The 19,945-nt window shown below is 43.2% G+C and overlaps 1 protein-coding gene across 2 annotated transcripts; it reads right to left on the bottom strand.

The window, feature by feature from the left end:
- Window positions 1-2,815: 2,815 nt before the first annotated feature.
- rfx7b (regulatory factor X7b) lies at window positions 2,816-19,774 on the bottom strand. Of its 2 annotated transcripts, none has more exons than XM_086109330.1 (10): window positions 18,888-19,774; window positions 16,633-16,666; window positions 13,164-13,249; window positions 12,839-12,943; window positions 12,625-12,747; window positions 11,638-11,754; window positions 11,137-11,221; window positions 10,847-11,057; window positions 9,677-9,972; window positions 2,816-8,912 (listed from the first exon to the last, which is right to left on the bottom strand). In XM_086109330.1, exons 1-10 carry the CDS (start codon window positions 19,013-19,015, stop codon window positions 5,628-5,630), a joined length of 4,470 nt encoding a protein of 1,489 aa, XP_085965456.1. In that variant the 5' UTR covers window positions 19,016-19,774; the 3' UTR covers window positions 2,816-5,627. The 2 variants fall into 2 exon arrangements, with proteins under 2 accessions (XP_085965456.1, XP_085965455.1); XM_086109329.1 differs by having other exon boundaries at window positions 12,839-12,878; window positions 13,165-13,249; window positions 18,888-19,773.
- Window positions 19,775-19,945: the final 171 nt, after the last annotated feature.

The raw sequence follows: 19,945 nt of genomic DNA, 5'->3' as shown, positions 1-19,945 counted from the left end.
CATCTAATCATAGAATCATATTCATATTTACAGTATCATCCATAGTAAGAAAACAAGTAAAAGATATATATATATACTGTATATAAAAATAAAATTCCTCGTCTCACCCTCCCTCGGGTGGTGTCCGTCCCTCATTCAGCTCGGGTCCTCTGCCAGAGGCCAGGAAGCTTGAGGGTTCCGCGCAGTATCCTTGCTGTATGTGTATATATATATATATATATATATATATATATATATGACTCCGGTTTCCTCCCACATTCCAAAAACATGCATGGCAGGCTGATTGACCGCTCTAAATTGTCCCTAGGTGTGAATGTGAGCGTGGATGGTTGTTTGTCTCTGTGTGCCCTGCGATTGGCTGGCAACCGATTCAGGGTGTCCCCCGCCTACTGCCCGAAGACAGCTGGGATAGGCTCCAGCACCCCCCGCGACCCTAGTGAGGATCAAGCGGTTCGGAAAATGGATGGATGGATATATATATATATATATATATATATATATATATATATATATATATATATATATATATAATCCTTGATTAATTGTTCACCCATAAATCGTAGTCGCTCCTTCCATTGATTATTATGGGGAATGTGAGGTTACTCTCCATTAAAACGGACAAACTAACGGCTGTTAGAAAATGGCAGTTGTTTGTTTGCATTCAATCTTCAGCTGTTTCAGCTAACGCAGGTGAAGTCATGCATGCTGAGTTTTTATTCGTTTTTTTTCTTTAAAATGCTTTTTTTTGGTTTAGTTTTTATTGTTTTTAGTATTTGTTTTAGCTATTTTTTTTAAATATATGGAGTATTTGTCAAGTGCAAGATTGAAAAAAAAGGTCACAAAGTATTGTGTAATAAAGTAAACGACAATTGATGAAGATGAAAATTAAGTAATTGTTTTGCTGTAGTTTAAGTTAGGTTTCATTTTTTTAAAAAAACAACTTTTTTTTTTTTTTTAATTTCGTTAACATTTCAGTTTTGGTTATTTTGTTTGTTTTCGTCAAGTAAGGCAGCCTTGATAATGTGAATTCATGTTGTTAAATGTTTCTGAAAACCACTGGTTCACCGTGCCCTCACCTGCAATGATCCAAAACTGAAAAGAAAAAAATATATATTGTATTTACTATTTTCCAACAATAAACCAATTTGATTAGAAGTTATGGCCCAGAGGCAACGAAGTCACACTGCACAACATCTGCTCCGACCACGGAAGCCGCTAATTATCGGAAGATATCGACGCCTATGAGTCAGCTGCCTAATTAATTCTGATATTGATCCATCCAGCCACCATTGCCTTTTGACAATTAGGTCCTGGCCTTCATTCACCGGCACAATAGGCTCCAGCTATGAGACCAGCCCCTTCACACGTGCACGCACACACACACCCACACACACACACACACACACACACACGCACGCACACACGCACACACACACACACACTCACACACTACATACACTTTGAGTGGACACATCTCCCTCTAAATGTGTATAAAGTTTATGAAATTTATTTCGATCTTTCGATCTGGACGACATTTGTGATCCTGCAACTCCATTTTGTACATGCATCAGCCACAACATTAGTTTGGCCTACACAGCTTTTATGTCATCAATATGTCCTTATCAAAAGCACTTCGTCGTCATGAAAATATAACTGCAGAAATGTGAATGATCACTGTGCTTTATTTTAATTGTTATTTTTTTATAATGTTTGATAATGATTATTCATTAATCCAAAACTACATGACCAGAAAATCACAACATCCCATTATGTTGTGTTGTATTATTGTTATTTTATGTTAAAAGGCGTTTTGTTACAGCTGCAACATAAAGGTGTATTGTATTGTGTTGCATATTAGTGTTCTTTGTTTCACTATTCAATTGTACAGGCGTTGCTAATTTTGTGGCTGGTGACAGTCGACAATGGAAATATGGTTTTGCTTGCTGCATCATAAATATTGGATGAATCTGTACAATATTATTTTGACTGCATCCCAGGATAAGCAATTCATCAAATTCAAATCGACATCGCAATGTAGGAGAATACAATTTTCAAACTGCAAAGGCTGAAATTTGAAAAATAAAATACCATGTTTTATTTTTTGGTCGCTCGGTAGGCCTCATATCTATCAATCTATAAAACAATTTTTCAAAATCGTTCACCCATACTCCATTCCACCTAGTGTTTGCAAAATTTGCAAAAATGAAGACAAGATTGGTTGTGTCTTGGCCGATAAGGTGAAATAAACCGAGCCACACATTGCATTGGTCGCCTGGCCTTTTGATTCCATCAGAAAAGGGATGCTAATATTCCAGTGAAATCTCTCGACTCATGCTGCCAAACGTGGTGGCCTGCGTGTGGAGGTCATCAAACAAGAAAGGCCGAGCTGCTAACCGGCCCTGATCAGTGAGGTTAAGGCACATTAACATGAATGAATATTGCCGGGGCCTGGGAAAGCAGCGGAGAGGAGTGGCCAGCTGAGCTCTGATTGGTCGGACCTTGTTTCTCGGATGGGCCAGCACCCCGTGACCTTGGGTGTCATTTGTAGCCCTGATGAACTCTGACCTTATGCTAAGAGGCGGATGGAGAGGTTTGATTGGTAATTTATTACCGCTACACCGGTTGGCTACAACATTAGAGCAACCTTGTTCTGGAAGAATTATTATCTTTATCAAGCCAGACGCCGCTCTTGCATTGAAACCGGAAAAGAAAAATGTGTCCATAATATTGTGGTCAATCCCACCACGGTGCAATCATACAATTTGGTGTGAATGTACAGCAAAACAAAACAAACAGCACTCAAAACACCAAAACATTCTTTAAAAAAAGTTTATTGGCTTTTAAAACCACTTTTAAAAATCTCACCAGTGAGTACTTTCCATTGAAAAAAAAAAAGAAGAAACAATGCTTTTGCAATATTAACAAGCTACTGTACATTAAGCAGTACACCAAACAACATCACAGAGGAGGGTATATACAGTATATATATATATATACATATATATATATATATATATATAAATAGGCATATACTTTTTTCTTCTACTGGTAGACATGAATTAAAGAGTCAAACAGAATTGGAGCCGGGTCAGTCAAAAGGTAAAATCACTGCTTGATGGAGCTCAGAAGAGGTGCATTTCCTTCAATACAAATTCAAATATCAGTGCCTTTATGAAAAAAAAAAATACTACAGGAACATGTCTTCACAACTGAACTTTGAGACATATGTTGAAAAAAAAAACATATCGGAAAAACAGTCATCAACGTAAGACAACAAAAGTTAACTTAGTAAACAGCAAACGACAGAAGTAGCTGACAAAACTGGTCCCGCCTGTCTGGTTAACAGAACCTGCCCACATCACAGCAGACAGTGGTCACCGAGAATATACAAAGTACAACAGAAGACATCACACATGCGTGCGTACAATCATTTAGCAACACAATGAGCACGTTGGTTTTTAAAGGTTTCTCCTAACGTTTTTTTTTTTTACACCCACCCCCACCTCAATGCTTCATATTCTCATGTATGAGAATGCGTAAGAAATGTGTATCTCACTGAGATTAATGCACATTTTGCTACAAGACAATTAGTCAATTTCTGACAGTTGATTTCCTTATGCAGCTTGTCATAAAAAATATTGGATTTTCTTTTTTTTTTTTATGTTGCGGGCGTCCATCGTTACATTTGTCCGTTAAGACGTGGCAAAGGTGTGTGTCGTAAAAATTTAGTGCAATAATGAGAACCTTCGAAGTTTGTGGAAACACGAGCGAATGGGTTTTCTTATCCAGTGTTTGCTGAAAGGCTTTGTCGCAAAAAATGTTTACAACCAGCTAACAGTATCACAATATTTTTTTACGCCCCTCCCCCCCTCTGCCCCTCCTGTTCAGAGCACAGGCCCCTTTCTGCATCTCCTCCTCAAAAAGTCAAATAAAATCAGCAAGCGAAGACCAGACAGCATTACTTTTACGACACTCTAAGCCAGAAATGTAACACACAACATACAGTATCTTGCCGACTATACATCTGTTAAGCTTTTTTTTTTTCCTTTTATATGACACATACTTAGCTATAATAATGGCCATAATATAGTGTCCGAATACATCAAATCTCTATGTATCTATCCTATTTACAAAAGGAGCTTCAACATGACTTGTACAACAATGACAATTGCCAAAAACTCAAGTAAGCTTCCTGACTGTATCACATAGAGGCGTGGTTTCAACATGCTTTTTGCACACCCATGGTTACTTGTTGGCTTGTGGCCACTTCCCTAATATACATACTATACATAGAATTGATCTCATTTCATCCTTTTTTCTTAGATGCAATAAAAGGGTTCGATGTTATCACTCCTGCTGATTTTAACTCGGAGTGACCACGTGTAAATAATCTCTTTTCCCAAATCTTTGGTATGGAAATAAGGCGCACATTTCATTCCAGATGACATCAATGCGTGATTTCTGCCTCTTGAATTTTGACGCTTAGCCTTCTCCAAACCGTTGATTTTTTTTTTTCCTTTTTATTCAAACATGCAAAAAACAAAACAAAACAAACATGAAAACCAAATGAGGGAAAGCGTGCCTGCCATTGGTTCTGTGACGTTATATCAAATTCCTCTAAATGCAGTTAAGGTCACGCACAGTGTAATGGCTAACCTGTACAAAAAAAACCCAAAATCATCTATGCTTTAACACTGCGAAACAAACCGATTGAAGGAATAGTGCTGAAAATATCAAGAGTTAACAGCTGCCTTGATATGACAAAGACGCTCTGGATGGTTCAATCTTAACATGAGTCTATGTACAGTCTCTCTAAAGATGGCATAAGGCCTTGGACAGAAGGAATAAGGCAGCCAGTTGATTCCTTTCAATGTTTAGTCCGACAAGTGGCCTGAAATCCCATCGTGTCCCTACCGTTTCATCCACTCCCTTTAGAAGTTTTTCAACAGTACGAGATTAGGCTTTTGAGAAAGAAAAAATGTCAACCATGCTCAGGCGTCAATCAGTTCTCCACTGATTTGGTTTGTGATAAAGTAGAAAGAACTTGTCAAAAATTCAGCACCTGGTAGCCCGAGTCGCTACCCGTTTTAATATTTAGATATGGCAGGCAAACGTCAAACAACCGACACTACCACCCTATTTTTATCTACATTTGGTTGAACTGCACACACGGAAAAATAGTTTACAACATTTTTGGTGATGTCAGATTGTGCCAAATCTTATATCCGTCTCACTTCCTAGTGTTTGTTCAATATTGCATTATTGAATTTGTTCGAACATGGAAGATGTATTTTTCTCGAAATGCTCACACATCACTGCATGCTGAGCCACTTAAATCTCTCCTTTATTTCCAAGGCTTTCATTTTTGATTGTAGACGGGGGGGGGGGGGGGGGTGAAGGGACGGCGAGAAATGGGAACCAAGGAGAAGGTTAACGAAACATCAGCAGAAAGAGAGAGAGAGAGAGAGAGAGAGAGAGAAGGGTAAGCCTGGCACTTTTTTTTTAACAGAACCAACGGCAAAAGTCCTTACAAGTCCCAACAAACTAGTTTCAAAAACAGAGATACTAAATACGCACCAAACAAACGCGTGACACAGAACAGGACTGGTAGAGCATCAAAGGTAAGATCAGCCCAGCATCTCGACTGTAGTCGGCTGGTCTTTGCTCTCCAGCCAGTCGAAGCCAGAGTTCACAGTATCACTGCATATCTGCTGAAAGAGCGGGTCGTTCTTCAGTTCTTCCAGTGTCGAGTCTTCATATTGTTCCTGCTGCTGATTGGGGTCAAAAAGCAGATTGGTGTCCAAGGTGTTAAGGTCAGTGATGCTACTGGACAGATCTGTGGTCAGTCGGATGTCGTTTGAAAAGTCGGACGCCACCGCGTTCAGTTCCGAGGCCACCTGGCCCACCAGCTGGGAGCTGGGGTTGAGGGTGTCATCCCCCAACAAGTCCTTGACGGTATTGTTGAAATCCAGTCGCTGCTGCTCATCCTCCACCTCCTGCTGCGTCTGCACGGGGATCTCCCGGAGCTGCTGTTGCTGCTCTGGCTCACCGGCGCCCTCTTGTGCTTGGTTGTCCGCAGCGGGGAAGCTCACTTGCTCCCCGCCGGCGTGGGCGAGGTAGCCGTGCTGCTGGAGCTCAAAGGCGGCCGGGCTGGAGGTGACGGGCAGCGAGGTCTGGTGCGACGTTCCCACGGCGAAGGCCGGAGTTGTCTCCAGGATTTGTGTGAGATTCATGCGTGCCGTATAGTTAGACGGGAGGTTGTTCACCCCCAGCCCGCGGACAGATTCGTCGCCGTCGGCCTCCATCTTGCTGAGAAGGACGTTGGTGATTTTGGCGGTGTTACTTGAGCCCTGCACAGGCAATAACTCACTCTGCATCATGATGTTCAGCGGTACGGACTGGCTGCGTTGGACCATGCTGTGGACGGAACTGACAGATTGGCTGTTGGACAGAATGTTGAGCACTTCAGAAGTGATGGCCGAGTTAAAGGGTGAGATGATGGCCAGGGTGGCGCTGGAGGTATTGGTGGTGGCGGCGGCGGTGGTGGGGGTCTGAAGGCCGGTGTTGCCGCTGGAGTTCCTCTGGCGCACGGCGGGGCTGACGCTGCGGCAGCGGAAAGTGCCAGACGCAGAGGTGGTCGGTGCCTTGTTGTCCAGTGGGGCCGGCACGGCAAAACTCTCCTGTTTAGTGGGAGTGGCCACAGCAGTTACTTGCTGCTGTGGCTGCACGGGGGTGATGGGCGTCAAAGGGCCGAAATGAGCCGAATCCGGCCTGGACTGAGGTTGAAATGACTGGCCGGGAATTGCAAAAGCGTGCGGCTTACGAAACTGGTCATCCACCAGGTCTTGGTAGCTAGGTAGGATACCGATGCTATGGTTGGACAAGGGGCCGGCTGAATTGTTGTTGTAGCGGTTGTTGATCCACTCCAGTTTGGCCTTGTCGGGGTGTGTCGCCATGGGCCTCTGCATGGGCTTCACGGGGCTGCTGGACACGATGCTGGCGTCATGGTAACCGGTGATGCTGGAGTTGATGGGCGTGAAGGCAAAAGGATTTCTGCACTCCACCGGGCTCGGGGGCACGCTGCTGCTGCAGTTGGACAGCGGCGTACTGATAGGGGTGTGGCGACCGAGCGCGCCGTCTACAGGGGTGACGGGAGCCATTCGGGAGCAGGGACTCTCTCTTGTCAAGCTGTGGCTAAGGGTCATCTCAGAGGTAGGGGTGGGCGTCGGGGTCGGCGTGGGAGTCGGCGTGGGGGTTTGGACTGGAGTGGTGCTGCTGTGGGCTGAATGGTAGAAAGTCGTGCCAGCCTGGTGCGCGTTGAGGGCGGAATTCTGGCTGCCGGCCGGCTGGCCTTGGAGAGAAACATCCACGCAGCTGCCGAAAAGACCCTTCAGCTTCATCTGCTCCTCCATCTGGACCAGTTCCTCAACGATACTGTCCTGGGTCATGTCGTCGTCGTTGAACGGGAAGTAGTCCATGTTGGGCTGAGAGCCGGCAAAGTCAACCATCTCCTGCGCAAGGACGAGCTGGCCTGGGGTGTCAGAGGGTTGGGCTATAATACAAAGCTGGTCTGTAGGAGCTTGCTTGTGTTCTGCTGGTATCTGCGAGTGTTTCCGGAGCTCGTCAAGCTGATCCTCCTCCCATATTGTGCTCTTTAGTTCGCCCGTCACAGAGGGATTGTGTGCTCCTGAGTTGGTTTGGTTGGCACGCGCGTCCGTGGTGATTTGCTGTAACAAGGCCTGGTCGGACGTTCCCGCCGCTTCGCTGATGACGTCGGCGCTGAGGGAACGGTCTTCCCGTTTCACCATCAAGGCCTGCGGTTTGACAACAGTCGGGGAGCCCTGGATGTGCGTGATGGGCGAGTCGGAGAGCGCCAGGATCTGCGTCGGGCCGACAGGGGCGGGTTTCGCGGTCACTTTGCATGGGGCGCTTTCCGGTCGGGCTGGAGTTCCTGGTCGCGGGATCCTTTTCACTGCGGCACCGATTCCAGCTTTGGGATTGTCAGCTGCAGCAGGCGGCTGCTGAGATATAAAAACTCTCTTTACAGGAATAACATGAGACTCTCCAGTAGGGCCTGTGCGCTTTCTGGGACTCTTGGCATCTGTGCAGGGGTCTTTTGAAGCCGGAATACTGATAGAGGAACCACTGGCTGACACGGTGCCAATGGAGGTGTGATTATCAACAGTCAAGTACAAGGTGCTGTCATGGCAGTTACTGTTATTGCTGTCCTGAATTCCAGCTACCGCTACCGAGGTCGAATGGGATATGGAGTCACTCCTCATCCTCGGGACCTTGTCTGGTCCTGGAGAACACTTAACAGAGAAGCTTGGCTCACTAGCAGCCCTGCACTTTGCCACTCTCTCTTCAATGCCAGACTTCTCTGCACCGGCGACAGTGTTAGTGTAGCTTCCAGCTTCAGTCACTTTCATGTCAGTGGAGGGGGTCAAACTGGAGGCAACAGCTCTGACCGCAGCAGTCAGGCCTGCACCTTGTGACTCATCTAAGGTGGAAGTCGCGCCCGAGGCGGAGCGCACGACGGTGCTGCTGCTGGTCGTGCTGCTGCTGCTGCCGCTGCTGCTGCTGGGAGCTAACGCGATGGCTGTCATCTTGACCACGTTAACCGAGCTGACATGGGGAGTGGGCATCACAGTTTTGATGGGGCTGTTGGTAATGAGCAGGGTAGGAGGGGACCGAAGTGTGATGGCACTGGTGGCGGAGGGCTTGGGTAGGATTTGAGCGTACCGGGTGCCGTGCCGTGCCAACCGATCCCCCACGGGACTTGCTGGGATATTCTGCGGGGTTTTGGGGGACTGCTTAAGTGACTGGGTGACCACTAAGTTTACAGGTAGCACTTTTCCCTCGGTTGTTCCGACAGGGCCTGGAGAAGTCATTAGCTGCCTGCTTCTCTGTACCTGGGAGAACAACAAAACACAGTGGTTTCTTGATTTACTTCATTTTCCGTGCTTATTTTGACATGCTTGCATTCAGCGAAACCAAATACAGTGAAACTCCTGTACAACGAAATCATGTTTGCAGCAAGAAATTTTTCACAACAGGGGTTTTTTCACTGTAGCCAATTTGATCTCAGATGTAAACACACACACAAATGTATGGATAATGTATTTTATTTTGCTCCCTCCGTCTTTCATTTTGATCACTTTTACCCTCTCTTCCAGCGTCAGAGCTCTTCTTGTCTTAACTGCTTGACATCCAAAGGTCAGTTTTGTTGCCGTTTTAGCAATGCAACGTTCTTGCTGCGTCTGAAACTAACAATAACAAATACTTCCTGGACTACTGCGCATGTGTAAACCAGTGTGGTGGTTGCTCTTGGTGTTTCCGAACGAAGCAGTAGAGGTCGCTGTTGGATTAGACTTAGTTGTAGTGAGTCTCGTCGCGAGGCAAGAGCAGAGAAAAAGATTTCGTATAATGCAACAGGGTTTTTTTTCATTGTATGGGGGGCAGGAGAGTGGGAATGTTGTTAATGCATGAAGATTTTTCTCACACGAGGGGGTATTTTCACCCATGTAGGTTTCGTTGTAGAGGAGTTTCACTATATAAGCCTATTTTACTGCCGTTTCTCCTCTCTCTGGCGAGCGAGCATATGGACCAAAGTTTTGCATTTGGTTGTAGGTGACGGTAATGAACTGTTCGGCTCATTTCCCCAACGGTTACCTACCGTGACTGGGCTGGGCACAGCTGCTACTACGATGCCTATGGTGGGCTGAGGAGACAACAGAGCGGGGCTGCCACAGGGGAGGGTCGGGCCGGGGGTGCTGGCCTCCGTTCGTTTGACTTGCGCATCGCTGGGTAAAGGAGAGTGGAGCTTCTGTTCTTGCTGCTTCTTCTGGATCTTTCGCTGCAGTTGCTGCTTTGCATCAACAGAGGGCGAGGGCAGGGTCTTCACCTGGGGCTGGAAGGAGTTGGCCTCGGCTGTGGGCACAAACGCAGAGGCTGGTGTTGGCGTCTTCATGCCTAGGGGAAAAAATTGTGAATAGTGAAAGAATTAAGAACAGACAATCAAGTCTTCTCACAGAGAATAGCTCATGTTTTAACATTAACATTCCGCTTGAACTACATCTAATTTAGCAAAGCACAATGTAGATGTGGGCTTGAGACACAACGGAGCAGACACGCTACGGCATTATATAATAGAATAACATGAACTCATTCAATCCCAGCCATTTTCACTGGAGCAACCCCCTCAATCCCAGCGTTTTACTGGATTTTGACTGATCTTGCAAGGCCCACAGAATATTTGGTTCTAATGCTATATAAACATGGAAAATAAAGTTTGGACTCTCTTCTTTCAGCAGAAAAAAACCCAATTGTTTCTATCTTTTTCCATTCTTCAGCAATCGGCATTACAAAATGGCTAAATTTCATGGAAATGGCGATTCCTGGGCAAAAAACGGAGAAAAAGAGCTTTTTGTAAAAGCATGCATTTCAATCACGTGAGGCCACTGCCACCTACTGGTCACTTTTTTTTAGATGATTTACAATGCAAACCGCTTATTCTCATTCACAGACTGTATCAGACCCTCCACCTCCCTATGACGCAAAAAAAAAGACATAGACGTACAAGTACGTCTTGTGGAATGAAAGAGTTAACAATCTTTTTTTTTTAATCTGCAGTATCCTTATTTACAAAAATTGCACCATAGTCCGTTTTAAGAGACATTAAACAGTTTGAATGCGGTAAAACGGTCACGATAAGAACAAACGAGGAATAGCATGAACACTTTGAAGCACTGAGCAATTCCAAATCAGATCACAGCTATTCAAATTCAAAGCCAATGTTCCATAAAAAAAATGGCAGTACAAAAAAAGCAGGTCGGCTCTTTCGTACCTGTTGTGGGTGTTCCCGTCATAACAGTGAGCGCAGCCATGGACTTGGTACCGATGTAGTGGCTATTCAGCAGGAAACGCGCCAGATCCTCCACGTTGTCGAACTGACGACTTAAGACCTTTTGGGCCCACTCGCATACCAAACCACAGGCTGCTGATCTCATTTCATCCTCAGCACTCGGGGACTGTCCGGCCGGCTCCATCAGTTCACACTGAAATGGAAAAAGAGAAGACAAGAGGTGAGTGAAGGTACACGACACGCTATTTGTGCATTGATATCGAAGAACGTACCCCATCGCCTGACTTCTGCAGATCCAAGTTGGGTAATGACGGCATGTGAACAAAAGCTTTCTTTCTTAAACCGCTATAACAATATGTCAGAAGGAGTTAAGGTTTGCAAAATGGTTTCATTTAGTTGATGTGATTTTTGTTCTGAAATTCTACTTGTCTCTACCCCATTCCCTTTTTCTCTCTTTAGTCCAAGCAAGCTGCGACCTATTGGGAAAAATCTGACCTCTAAAACAGAAAAGGGTTGAATAAAACCTCCATGTCCAAGTGTGAGCAGAGCAAAATTGGTTGTCAGTGCCCTCAGGTGGTCAAATTATGTACTGAACTGTTTTTTTTTGGGTGTGTGTGTGACTTGTCTCTCAACCACTAATTCATCTTAAGTACATCTGATTGATTACGAAAGTCATTCATCCTGAAATGTAACCAAATTAATTGGAATCAGTGCTCCAACTAATTTTACAGCATTTGGAGGTGAAGCAGCTGGGAAAATCGTTCAAAGGATATTTGGATTTTCCTCTCATCCCGAGTCGACGTGCCTTCATGTTGGGAAAGACATTCTTCATGATCTTCCCAAAGTCTGCTGCACTCAATGGATTGTAGCCGAGATTGTCACAATAGCTCCTGGAAAAAGATCAAAAGCAGTATTTTCAGGAAAAAAAAGTCTTTCATTAGACCTGGCAGTGTTCAAAGTAAAAAAAAACAGTAACTTGGTGCCAGTTGTTCAATAAATGTAATCTGGACCAAAATGGAAATCACTTTTTTTTTTTTGCTTTCCGAGATCACTCATTCATATATTTTGTAGTCTGTTTTACTTTTATACATTGATACACCAGAGACACCATTTTGAAGATGACCAAATACAATACCAGCAATATAAAGAACAACAGATAGAAGAGCCAACATGGGTCACTTTCTTGTGGGGGTTTTTTTTTTTTTTTTTTTTTAAATTTTGAGACAAAACACAAAAATAACATGAACACCCAATTCTATTGATCATGTTTTTGGAACACTCATGTCTTAAATCTAGAGGGGAAAAAAAAGGTTAAATGTTTTCAACATTCTGAGAAAATCACAGTGAGCCATTTTTAGAAGAGGCGTCATCCTTGGGGGCTACCTGGCGCCCGCGGGCAACTTGCTGGTGACCACTGCCCTACTCTATATTTGTGTTGTAAACCGCACTGAGGGTGAAGGAGAAGGGGAGCCTTGCTCAAGGGCACCTCAAGAGTAATCAGGAGGTAGACTAGCATCTCTCCAATCTGCCATTTTTATTTTGTTCTGTTTCAAGTGCTCTTGTCATTTTAATACTGTTTTCTGGTGGACATACTGTTGGCTTTGATCTTTTATTTAAATTCCGTTCTTGCCTCTGCTAACAAAATGAAAAGTAACTCATGAGCAGTGTGAACCAGACATTTGCCATTTAAAAAAAAAGAAAAAAAAGTGAATAACGTGGTGTGGTGCCACATCGGCTCCGATCCTCCAAACCACACTCACTTGTATTCATCGTACACTTCCTGTTTGGGGAGGGACGTCTCTGGGTGCTCTTCTAGGTGATTCCGTATCCAGTTGAATGCGTACATCTGCTGAGTGCGACTCGATGACATGGAACTCTGATCGCTGCCGTGGTGCAAGAGGAGAAAGCAGAAATGGTCAGGCCGTGTCCTCCACTGGGACGCATCATTTCTTGTGAAGACAGAAACTTGAATACCATAATCCAGGAGTGGACGACCCCCTCTCATTCTCAGTCCAATTGGGCACAATTTGGGGGTTGGGGTGATGAATAGATATGGGGAAACAAATGAAACACAGACAGCTAGGTATAGCAAAAGTCTACATCGATCAATGTTTGAGATCATAACACAGCTGTTTTTTTTCTTGGAGCGTCTGTGATGTAGCAGAGGATCGTTTTAGACAAGGAATGAGACAGCAGCGCCAAAAATGTCATCATGAGCCAAGCAGACAAGGATGCATCAGCGAGAAAAATGGAAACCTCGAATTGAGTGTTCTTGTTGGTGTGAAAATCGAAGGGCTACCTTTTATCATTGCCGCTGCTGGGACCAGAAGGCAACTTAAGGTAGAGGTAGAGCTTTTCGATGTCTGTAAACTTCTCAACATCTTGCTGTGAAGAAAAACAACAAAACAAAAAAAACAAAGAAATGACAACGCTGATCAGATCAATGCGGCCGTGACTCGAGTAAGAATAATTGCTTGAAAATGATTTTTTCAATAGATGTTGTACTGAATGGTCACAGAAGACAGTCCGGGTGCGATTGTCACTCAGGTTATTATAGTTCACAAAAACTAATAAAATAACTAAGGCTAAAATGGAAAAAAAAAAACACTTATGTCAGGGGTCACCAATCTTTCTGAAGCTGGGAGCTACTTCTTGGGTACTGATTAATGTTATTGATTTTTAAAGATACCTCACCGGTGATGGGGTATTGTGGTTTCCTCAGAATATTGTAGAGTTGAACATTTGGAAATTCACTTGTAAAAATCAAGTGTTGCATTTCGATATTTGTTTCCTGCTTTGCTGAATCACTGATAATGGACGTCCCTCTACATAGAGTATAGATATAAGAGTAACATATCAGTCAAGGTAATTTGAGGAAATAAATATGTATCTCAGGGTTCCAAGGAGTAACTCTCAGTTTCCAAAAAGTTAGTGAACCATGTGATTTCTTGCAGCCAACCATGGCAACGAAAGGTATTGACAAGTAAAAAATATGTAGCTATTGTTTTATAATGCTTATTCCTCAGTTTTGGAAACCACCACTATATTAGGTCCACATCTGTATTGTTTGTATCGTGAATTTGCGGACCAGGGTGGCACAAATCCTTTCAACAATTTTATTTTGCTTCAAAAGCCAAACATTTTGATTTGGGGACTCAATGTAATTATGCTAACCTACAAAAAATATATATCCAGGTATGTCTATTCTGAATCTGAATAATAGGCAAATAGTTATAAATACACCGGATTGACCGATTTCTAGCTACTTTGCGACTTTGGAGTCAAGAATATTTTAAACCATCCATCCATCCTTCCAATTTACATATCCGCTTATCCTCATGAGGGATCGCGGGCGTGCTTGGAGCCTCTTCCAGCTGTCTTCGGGCAGTAGGCGGGTTACACCCTGAACTGGTTGTATTTGATAACATGTTTATTTATTTTGTTCATTGATGTAAGTTGTAGTGATCAACTGTAGTTTCTGTGGGTGTGTGCAAAACAAATTCAGAGAGCTCATTCATGTTTGCCCAAGTAGCTCAGCTCACGGGGATGTCGGCATCTGTGCAAAACCATTTTATGCTATGTCATCATTTATTGAGCCAATATTTGTCAAGAGTGATGATCATGGCTGCTATTTTTTATTACTTCCAAAGGAGGTTTAAAATGAAATAAACACCATGTGGCACAATTTGTGCTTTGTTGTGTGCTTAACAAGGACTCATCCTGCCAACCTGAATCTGTCAAAAACTTGACACCCTTGCCGAGTTCAACAACAGCCTCCTTCAATAAAATAAGACAAATACCTTCTTATGTAGCTTTGATATGACGTGTAAGTGTGAACAAAACCAATCACACGGTTGTAATTTACACATTGAAGGGTGTTCTTTAAAATATTCGAAGATCAGGTATTTGATCGGCAGTGTGTTCTAGTAATGATTTTGAAAAATGCACCCCTCCAACTATTACGATTATGACATGTAATGTTCAATTATATAGTTTTTTGCTTGCTTGAAAAACAAGTACAGAAGACACAAAACAAACCAACTAATAATGAACAAACAACTGGTTTTAATTTTTAGGTAATCAACATATTTATACTGAACCCTTTCAGGGACAGCGGTTACTACAGTGGACAGGTTATCATCTTATCAGGTTACAGGTTAGCATTGTTGGTGTATGAAAGAGTTAAATATAAACTGCGCATAGCAGCACACTATTTTCCTTAGAAGAAACATTAATGACATTTTACAGAAATCTCTGGCCATAGATTTTGGTCTATGAGACAAAATTAAGCTGATGTTTATTTTTGGTTTGTTTTTCCGGATTCCAGCATTTGAGATTTTAAAATTGCATTCTACTACATTGCGACATCAATTTCAATTTGATTAATAGTTCAGCCCTTTTGTCGGCAAAACGCGGTACCTCAAAAGTGAAATAAGCTGGATGTCATACGACTTGAGATACCCTCTGACTGTGCTGGGCTTATGGGGTTTTTTTTCCCCTTAACAACACTCCAAGGATGAGCCTTTTTAAGTTTAACGAATTAAGACTGAATGTTGTCAATACAAGGGGACTTATTATGTAAAATTGGCTTTTTAACGGATTGTAAACTAATACTTGAGTCCCTGGAGTGCCTGCCCACCCATCAAGCGTGAAATTAAACAACCGACTAAATCTTTTGTTATCTGGCTATTTCTGAAAATGAGCATTTGAGTGAGACACTTTCCACTTATGCCTCATCGTTACATAACAGGTGGCAAAAAAAACAATCAAGTCCACAGCATATTCTCTCCGTGATCAGTTTGACTGTCCAAAGATTCAAGAGCCACTTGCCCTTTTCCCCGCCGTGACGAGGTGCTATAAAATGGTCACACCTGTATGTGGACAGTTTCACGAAAGGACTTTCCTCGCTTCATTCCCCGCACTCTTTCTACCTGGGTTTCTCCATGACGTACTGTACACGCACGCACTCACGGCCGACAATGAGGTGCTCCAAAACAGCCAGGTCAGAGCACTATCAAAAGGGAAGATGTATTTTTGTTGTGTAGATGTAGCTAGGTAGCTAACTGCATGTTGCAATTTTGCTGGATGACCGCAGATGCGAACAAAGTGCTCAAATTTTGATATGTGGATGCAGGAGGACTCCAAAGTGGGTTACTTGGCACCATTTTAGTCACACTTATAAAAGCTTTTTCTGCTTAGGCACTTTGGTGTCATTTTCAGTCAATAGCAAGTGCCAAAATGGCCGCCTCTTGAGATGGACAAAAACGAGTGGACTTTGGTGCTTAATTCATATTTCACAAACACAATATTAACCAGAATAACATGTTAAAACTAGCGGGGGTGCATAGAACATATTACATTAAGGAAAAATTTAAACTTAACTTCCCACTTTAAATCTCTTAATTGACCTTTCAGGTTTTTTTGGGGGGTGGGGGGAGTTATAACATTGTACTATTAATAGTGGTGAACTTTTGACACACAGTACTGTACGATGAGTTACAAAACACTACTTATAAATTTTGTGCTTAATAGTGGTTTTGTCATGGCAAGTGTTTGACTCTGGAGAACATTAATTGGATTTCCATTATTTCCAATGGGAAAATTTCTTTTGAAAATACAAAGAAACACACACACACACACACGCACACACACACACAAATGAAATGTACCAGCATCCTGGTACAGATGTGCCTTTGATTTGAGATAATCTGCTGTTGTGTTTGCAACAATATGCAGGGAAGCAATCATGTGGCATTGTGGGTACTCACCAATATGCTGTCCACTTTTGATTGTACAGATTTGCTGCAACAAAAGAGACAACAAAATAAATCTTGGATTGCAACAACTCAGCGTTTTCACATTGTCATTTTACTTTGTGCTCCATACATCTTACAGACTAACATTATCGTTATAGTCCAAACATTAATATACTGTAACAACTAGCAGGCCACATTCTCAAAGGTGAGCAAACTACAAATATGACGAATCAATGGTGAGCACGTTTATGCACTTAAATAAAACAGAATGATGCACTGTTCATAAAAAAACTCTCTCTCACTCTTTCTCTCTCTCTATATATTCTATTCTAACCATAATAATTTATAAATAAACAATGTAACCAAATAATTAGGTCATTGCTCGTGAATCTCAACATTTACAGCATCAAGTCCACTCACAGAGATCATGTGGGTTTATTTTTTTCAATGTTTGGGAGCACCTAATGAAGAGTCCAATAAGTGCACACAATCAGTTCATGAGCTGAACACAACGTATCATTCTTGCAGTGTGACATCTTGAAAATGCACAACTCCAAAAAAAACGGAATACCCATTCTTCTTCTAATATCTACTTATAAACAACCATTTGTGTGCAGAGCCAGAAAATAGTTTTGTCTCACTGAGGGTGTTAACAGCAGACAGGCCTGTCTCAAATAACCCTCTGAAGTATATTCAAGAATGTTCAGTTATTGTATGTCATGGTTAACTAGAAAAATAAATACTGTGTATCAATAATATGAGCCCAATAGAAGAAATGCAGTGGTGAAACAAACAACAGGAGGGTTGTACCGTTGTGAATTAACTGCCCTTTATTCTGCGCCGGTGTTCACACAAGCCACACTCCGGGACAGTGTGACGACATCTACGGCTTCTAATGTTTTGACCCTTTTGGCTCTCGATGTGACGATAAAGACAATCTTTAAAGTGAGCATATTTATTTGCAAAGCAGATGTCTGTGTTCTGATAGCAATTAACGTTTTTTTTCCAATATCTTTATGGATCTGAAGGATGACTTCAGACCTAGAAGGGAGTGCATTGATGAACGTGTTCAATTCTGAAGCTGATCAAATTTGGATTTTTGGGGGGAGGCACCTTGGCAGAAGTTCGCACATTTTCTTTTGTCATATATTTCGAATGTCTTACAAGCATGACAGGTATGCGCATGAGCAACAAATGACAAGCAGAATTCTTGCATCTCTGAAATCATCGCATTTCCAGAAAAAAAAAAGTATGTTTATTGAGTTACTGACAGTGCATGGTCAAAAAGAGAAAGCCTCATTTCAACACAATAACAGACTCACGTAGGGACTCACCAACTGTATTGATTTGTGGAAAAATATGAAATTTACTAAATTTGGACATGGGAGGTTTTTGCCCGACGGCAGCAAAATACAAGAAAAAATATTTCTTAAAACAAACCAACCTTAAATATCAAAAATCATGGCAAAATGCGGTAGATTAAATATTTATTCTGATCAGGCAGTTGCATTTCACTTGTTACATGCATGTTTCCTCCTTAAAATCTTAATAAGGTATTATAAACCTATTGGTAAGATTTTACAACAGATAATGAGTAGGTTTAGTTTAAAATAGGACATACCATACTTCTTTGGGTGCAGCAATATAAAGAGGCAGTTTTAAGACGGCAGTGCTTTTTGCACACTGAAGAAAATCTTGCATACGCAACGTTTCTGTTCTACTGGAAGATAATTTTGCTATGACTACATTCCTCATTTCACCAACTTCTATTTCTCTCATTGATTGAAACTCAGTTTTTGCGATGGAGAAACATTGAACACTGTCCCCTTCCGTGACTACATAATGACGGAATCAGGGAGTATTACTATGTACTACACCTCTACACGGTGGTAATTAAAAGGCCTCATACGTGGCACGCAAATCTCGTTGAAGAGATGTTTTATTCCAGATGTTGCACTTGGCTGTGACACCTGTCACCGGCCCCATGGGTGGACTGTCATCGGTAACATGGGCCTCCCGTGGCTCCATGCTAATGATGCGAGCTACTACTACTGACGAAAGCGACGCGGAGGTGTATTTTTGCACGCAAACATCCAGCAGCCAGTGGAGCTCCACTCTCTGTCGTCTCATTTCCGTGCGAACTGTGCCAACACGCGTTGTTTATTCGGGGCGCTTTGTTCAGCTAGTAGATGCGCTAATGACGGAGCTAGCGAGGAAAAAAAACACCAGGACACCGCAGCTACGTCGGGCTTCATTCCCATCCTTACCAAATTGAATTCTTGATTTTAAACTGTAACGCGTTCGCTTCGGGCCCCTGGAGTCCCGGCACCAGCGCTGGAAGAGAGCCGAGTCCCGAGGCAGGCTTCTGGTCAGCTTGTTGTTGATCATCAGCCATCACGGTCGGAGGGGTGGTGGGGGAGCTTTAACAAGCAGGCCGCATCCCCGGCAGAGCACAGCGCCGCACCGGACCCACCGCACCGCTGGCTGGGGTGGCCTCAGGTAGCTAGGGTAGCCCGCCGCGGAGCATGGTGCCTACAAACACTGGGCAGCAGGAGGAGGGGGGGAGCCAAAGGAAAAGAAGGAGAAAATACGGAGGTCGGCCATGCACCAGGCATTTCGCAGAGGTCCCTCCGCTCCCTCCAATAGCACGCCTGCAGCAGCCAGCGGCAGCCGAGGACGAGCAGCCTGCGTCAGGTTGCACGCTGGTAGCCAAGGCCTACCGGAAACGTTTCTGATTCACGCTTTCAAAATAAGTCCAGTACAATGATGGGTGGACAGCACCAGATAGTTAGCTCGATAGTTATCCTGAAAGCAATACTTGAGTAAGTAGAAGTATTTGAAACAGAAAATAATTGTGGAAGACGTAAATGTAATCTCGTACTACATTACTTATAGTGAATCCCAAAGCAGTGTCACGTGCGAGGTGGTGGTGGACCCCAAAAAGCAGGCAGGAGAGAGGAGCAGGGTGAACTTGACGAATTGTATTTAAAACAAAGAAAACTAAATCCAAAAGAAAGTCCAAAGTAACAAACAAAAACCATGACTTAAACCAAAACGATCAATAACCAAAACACTACCAGAACAAACATGACAGCAGCAAAGGAACAGCAAACAAACGAACATGACAGTAGCAAGCGCAAACGGCAACAAACGAACATGACAGTAGCAAAGAGCAAACACACAAAAAGCAACGAACAAGCATGACAGTAGCCAAAAGCAACACAATGACCCGACAATGAGTGGTCGGGCTGGGAGTCCTTTTAAAGCACTGATTACCTAATGACCAACAGGTGTGCAGCTGCAGGGGGAGCCCTACAGTGCCACC

Source organism: Hippocampus guttulatus, chromosome 4, assembly GCF_054856545.1.
Source record: "Hippocampus guttulatus isolate MCC_2025c chromosome 4, RoL_Hgut_1.0, whole genome shotgun sequence".
NCBI classification, from domain to species: domain Eukaryota; kingdom Metazoa; phylum Chordata; class Actinopteri; order Syngnathiformes; family Syngnathidae; genus Hippocampus; species Hippocampus guttulatus.
This window is presented reverse-complemented; position numbering and strand designations above follow the sequence as displayed.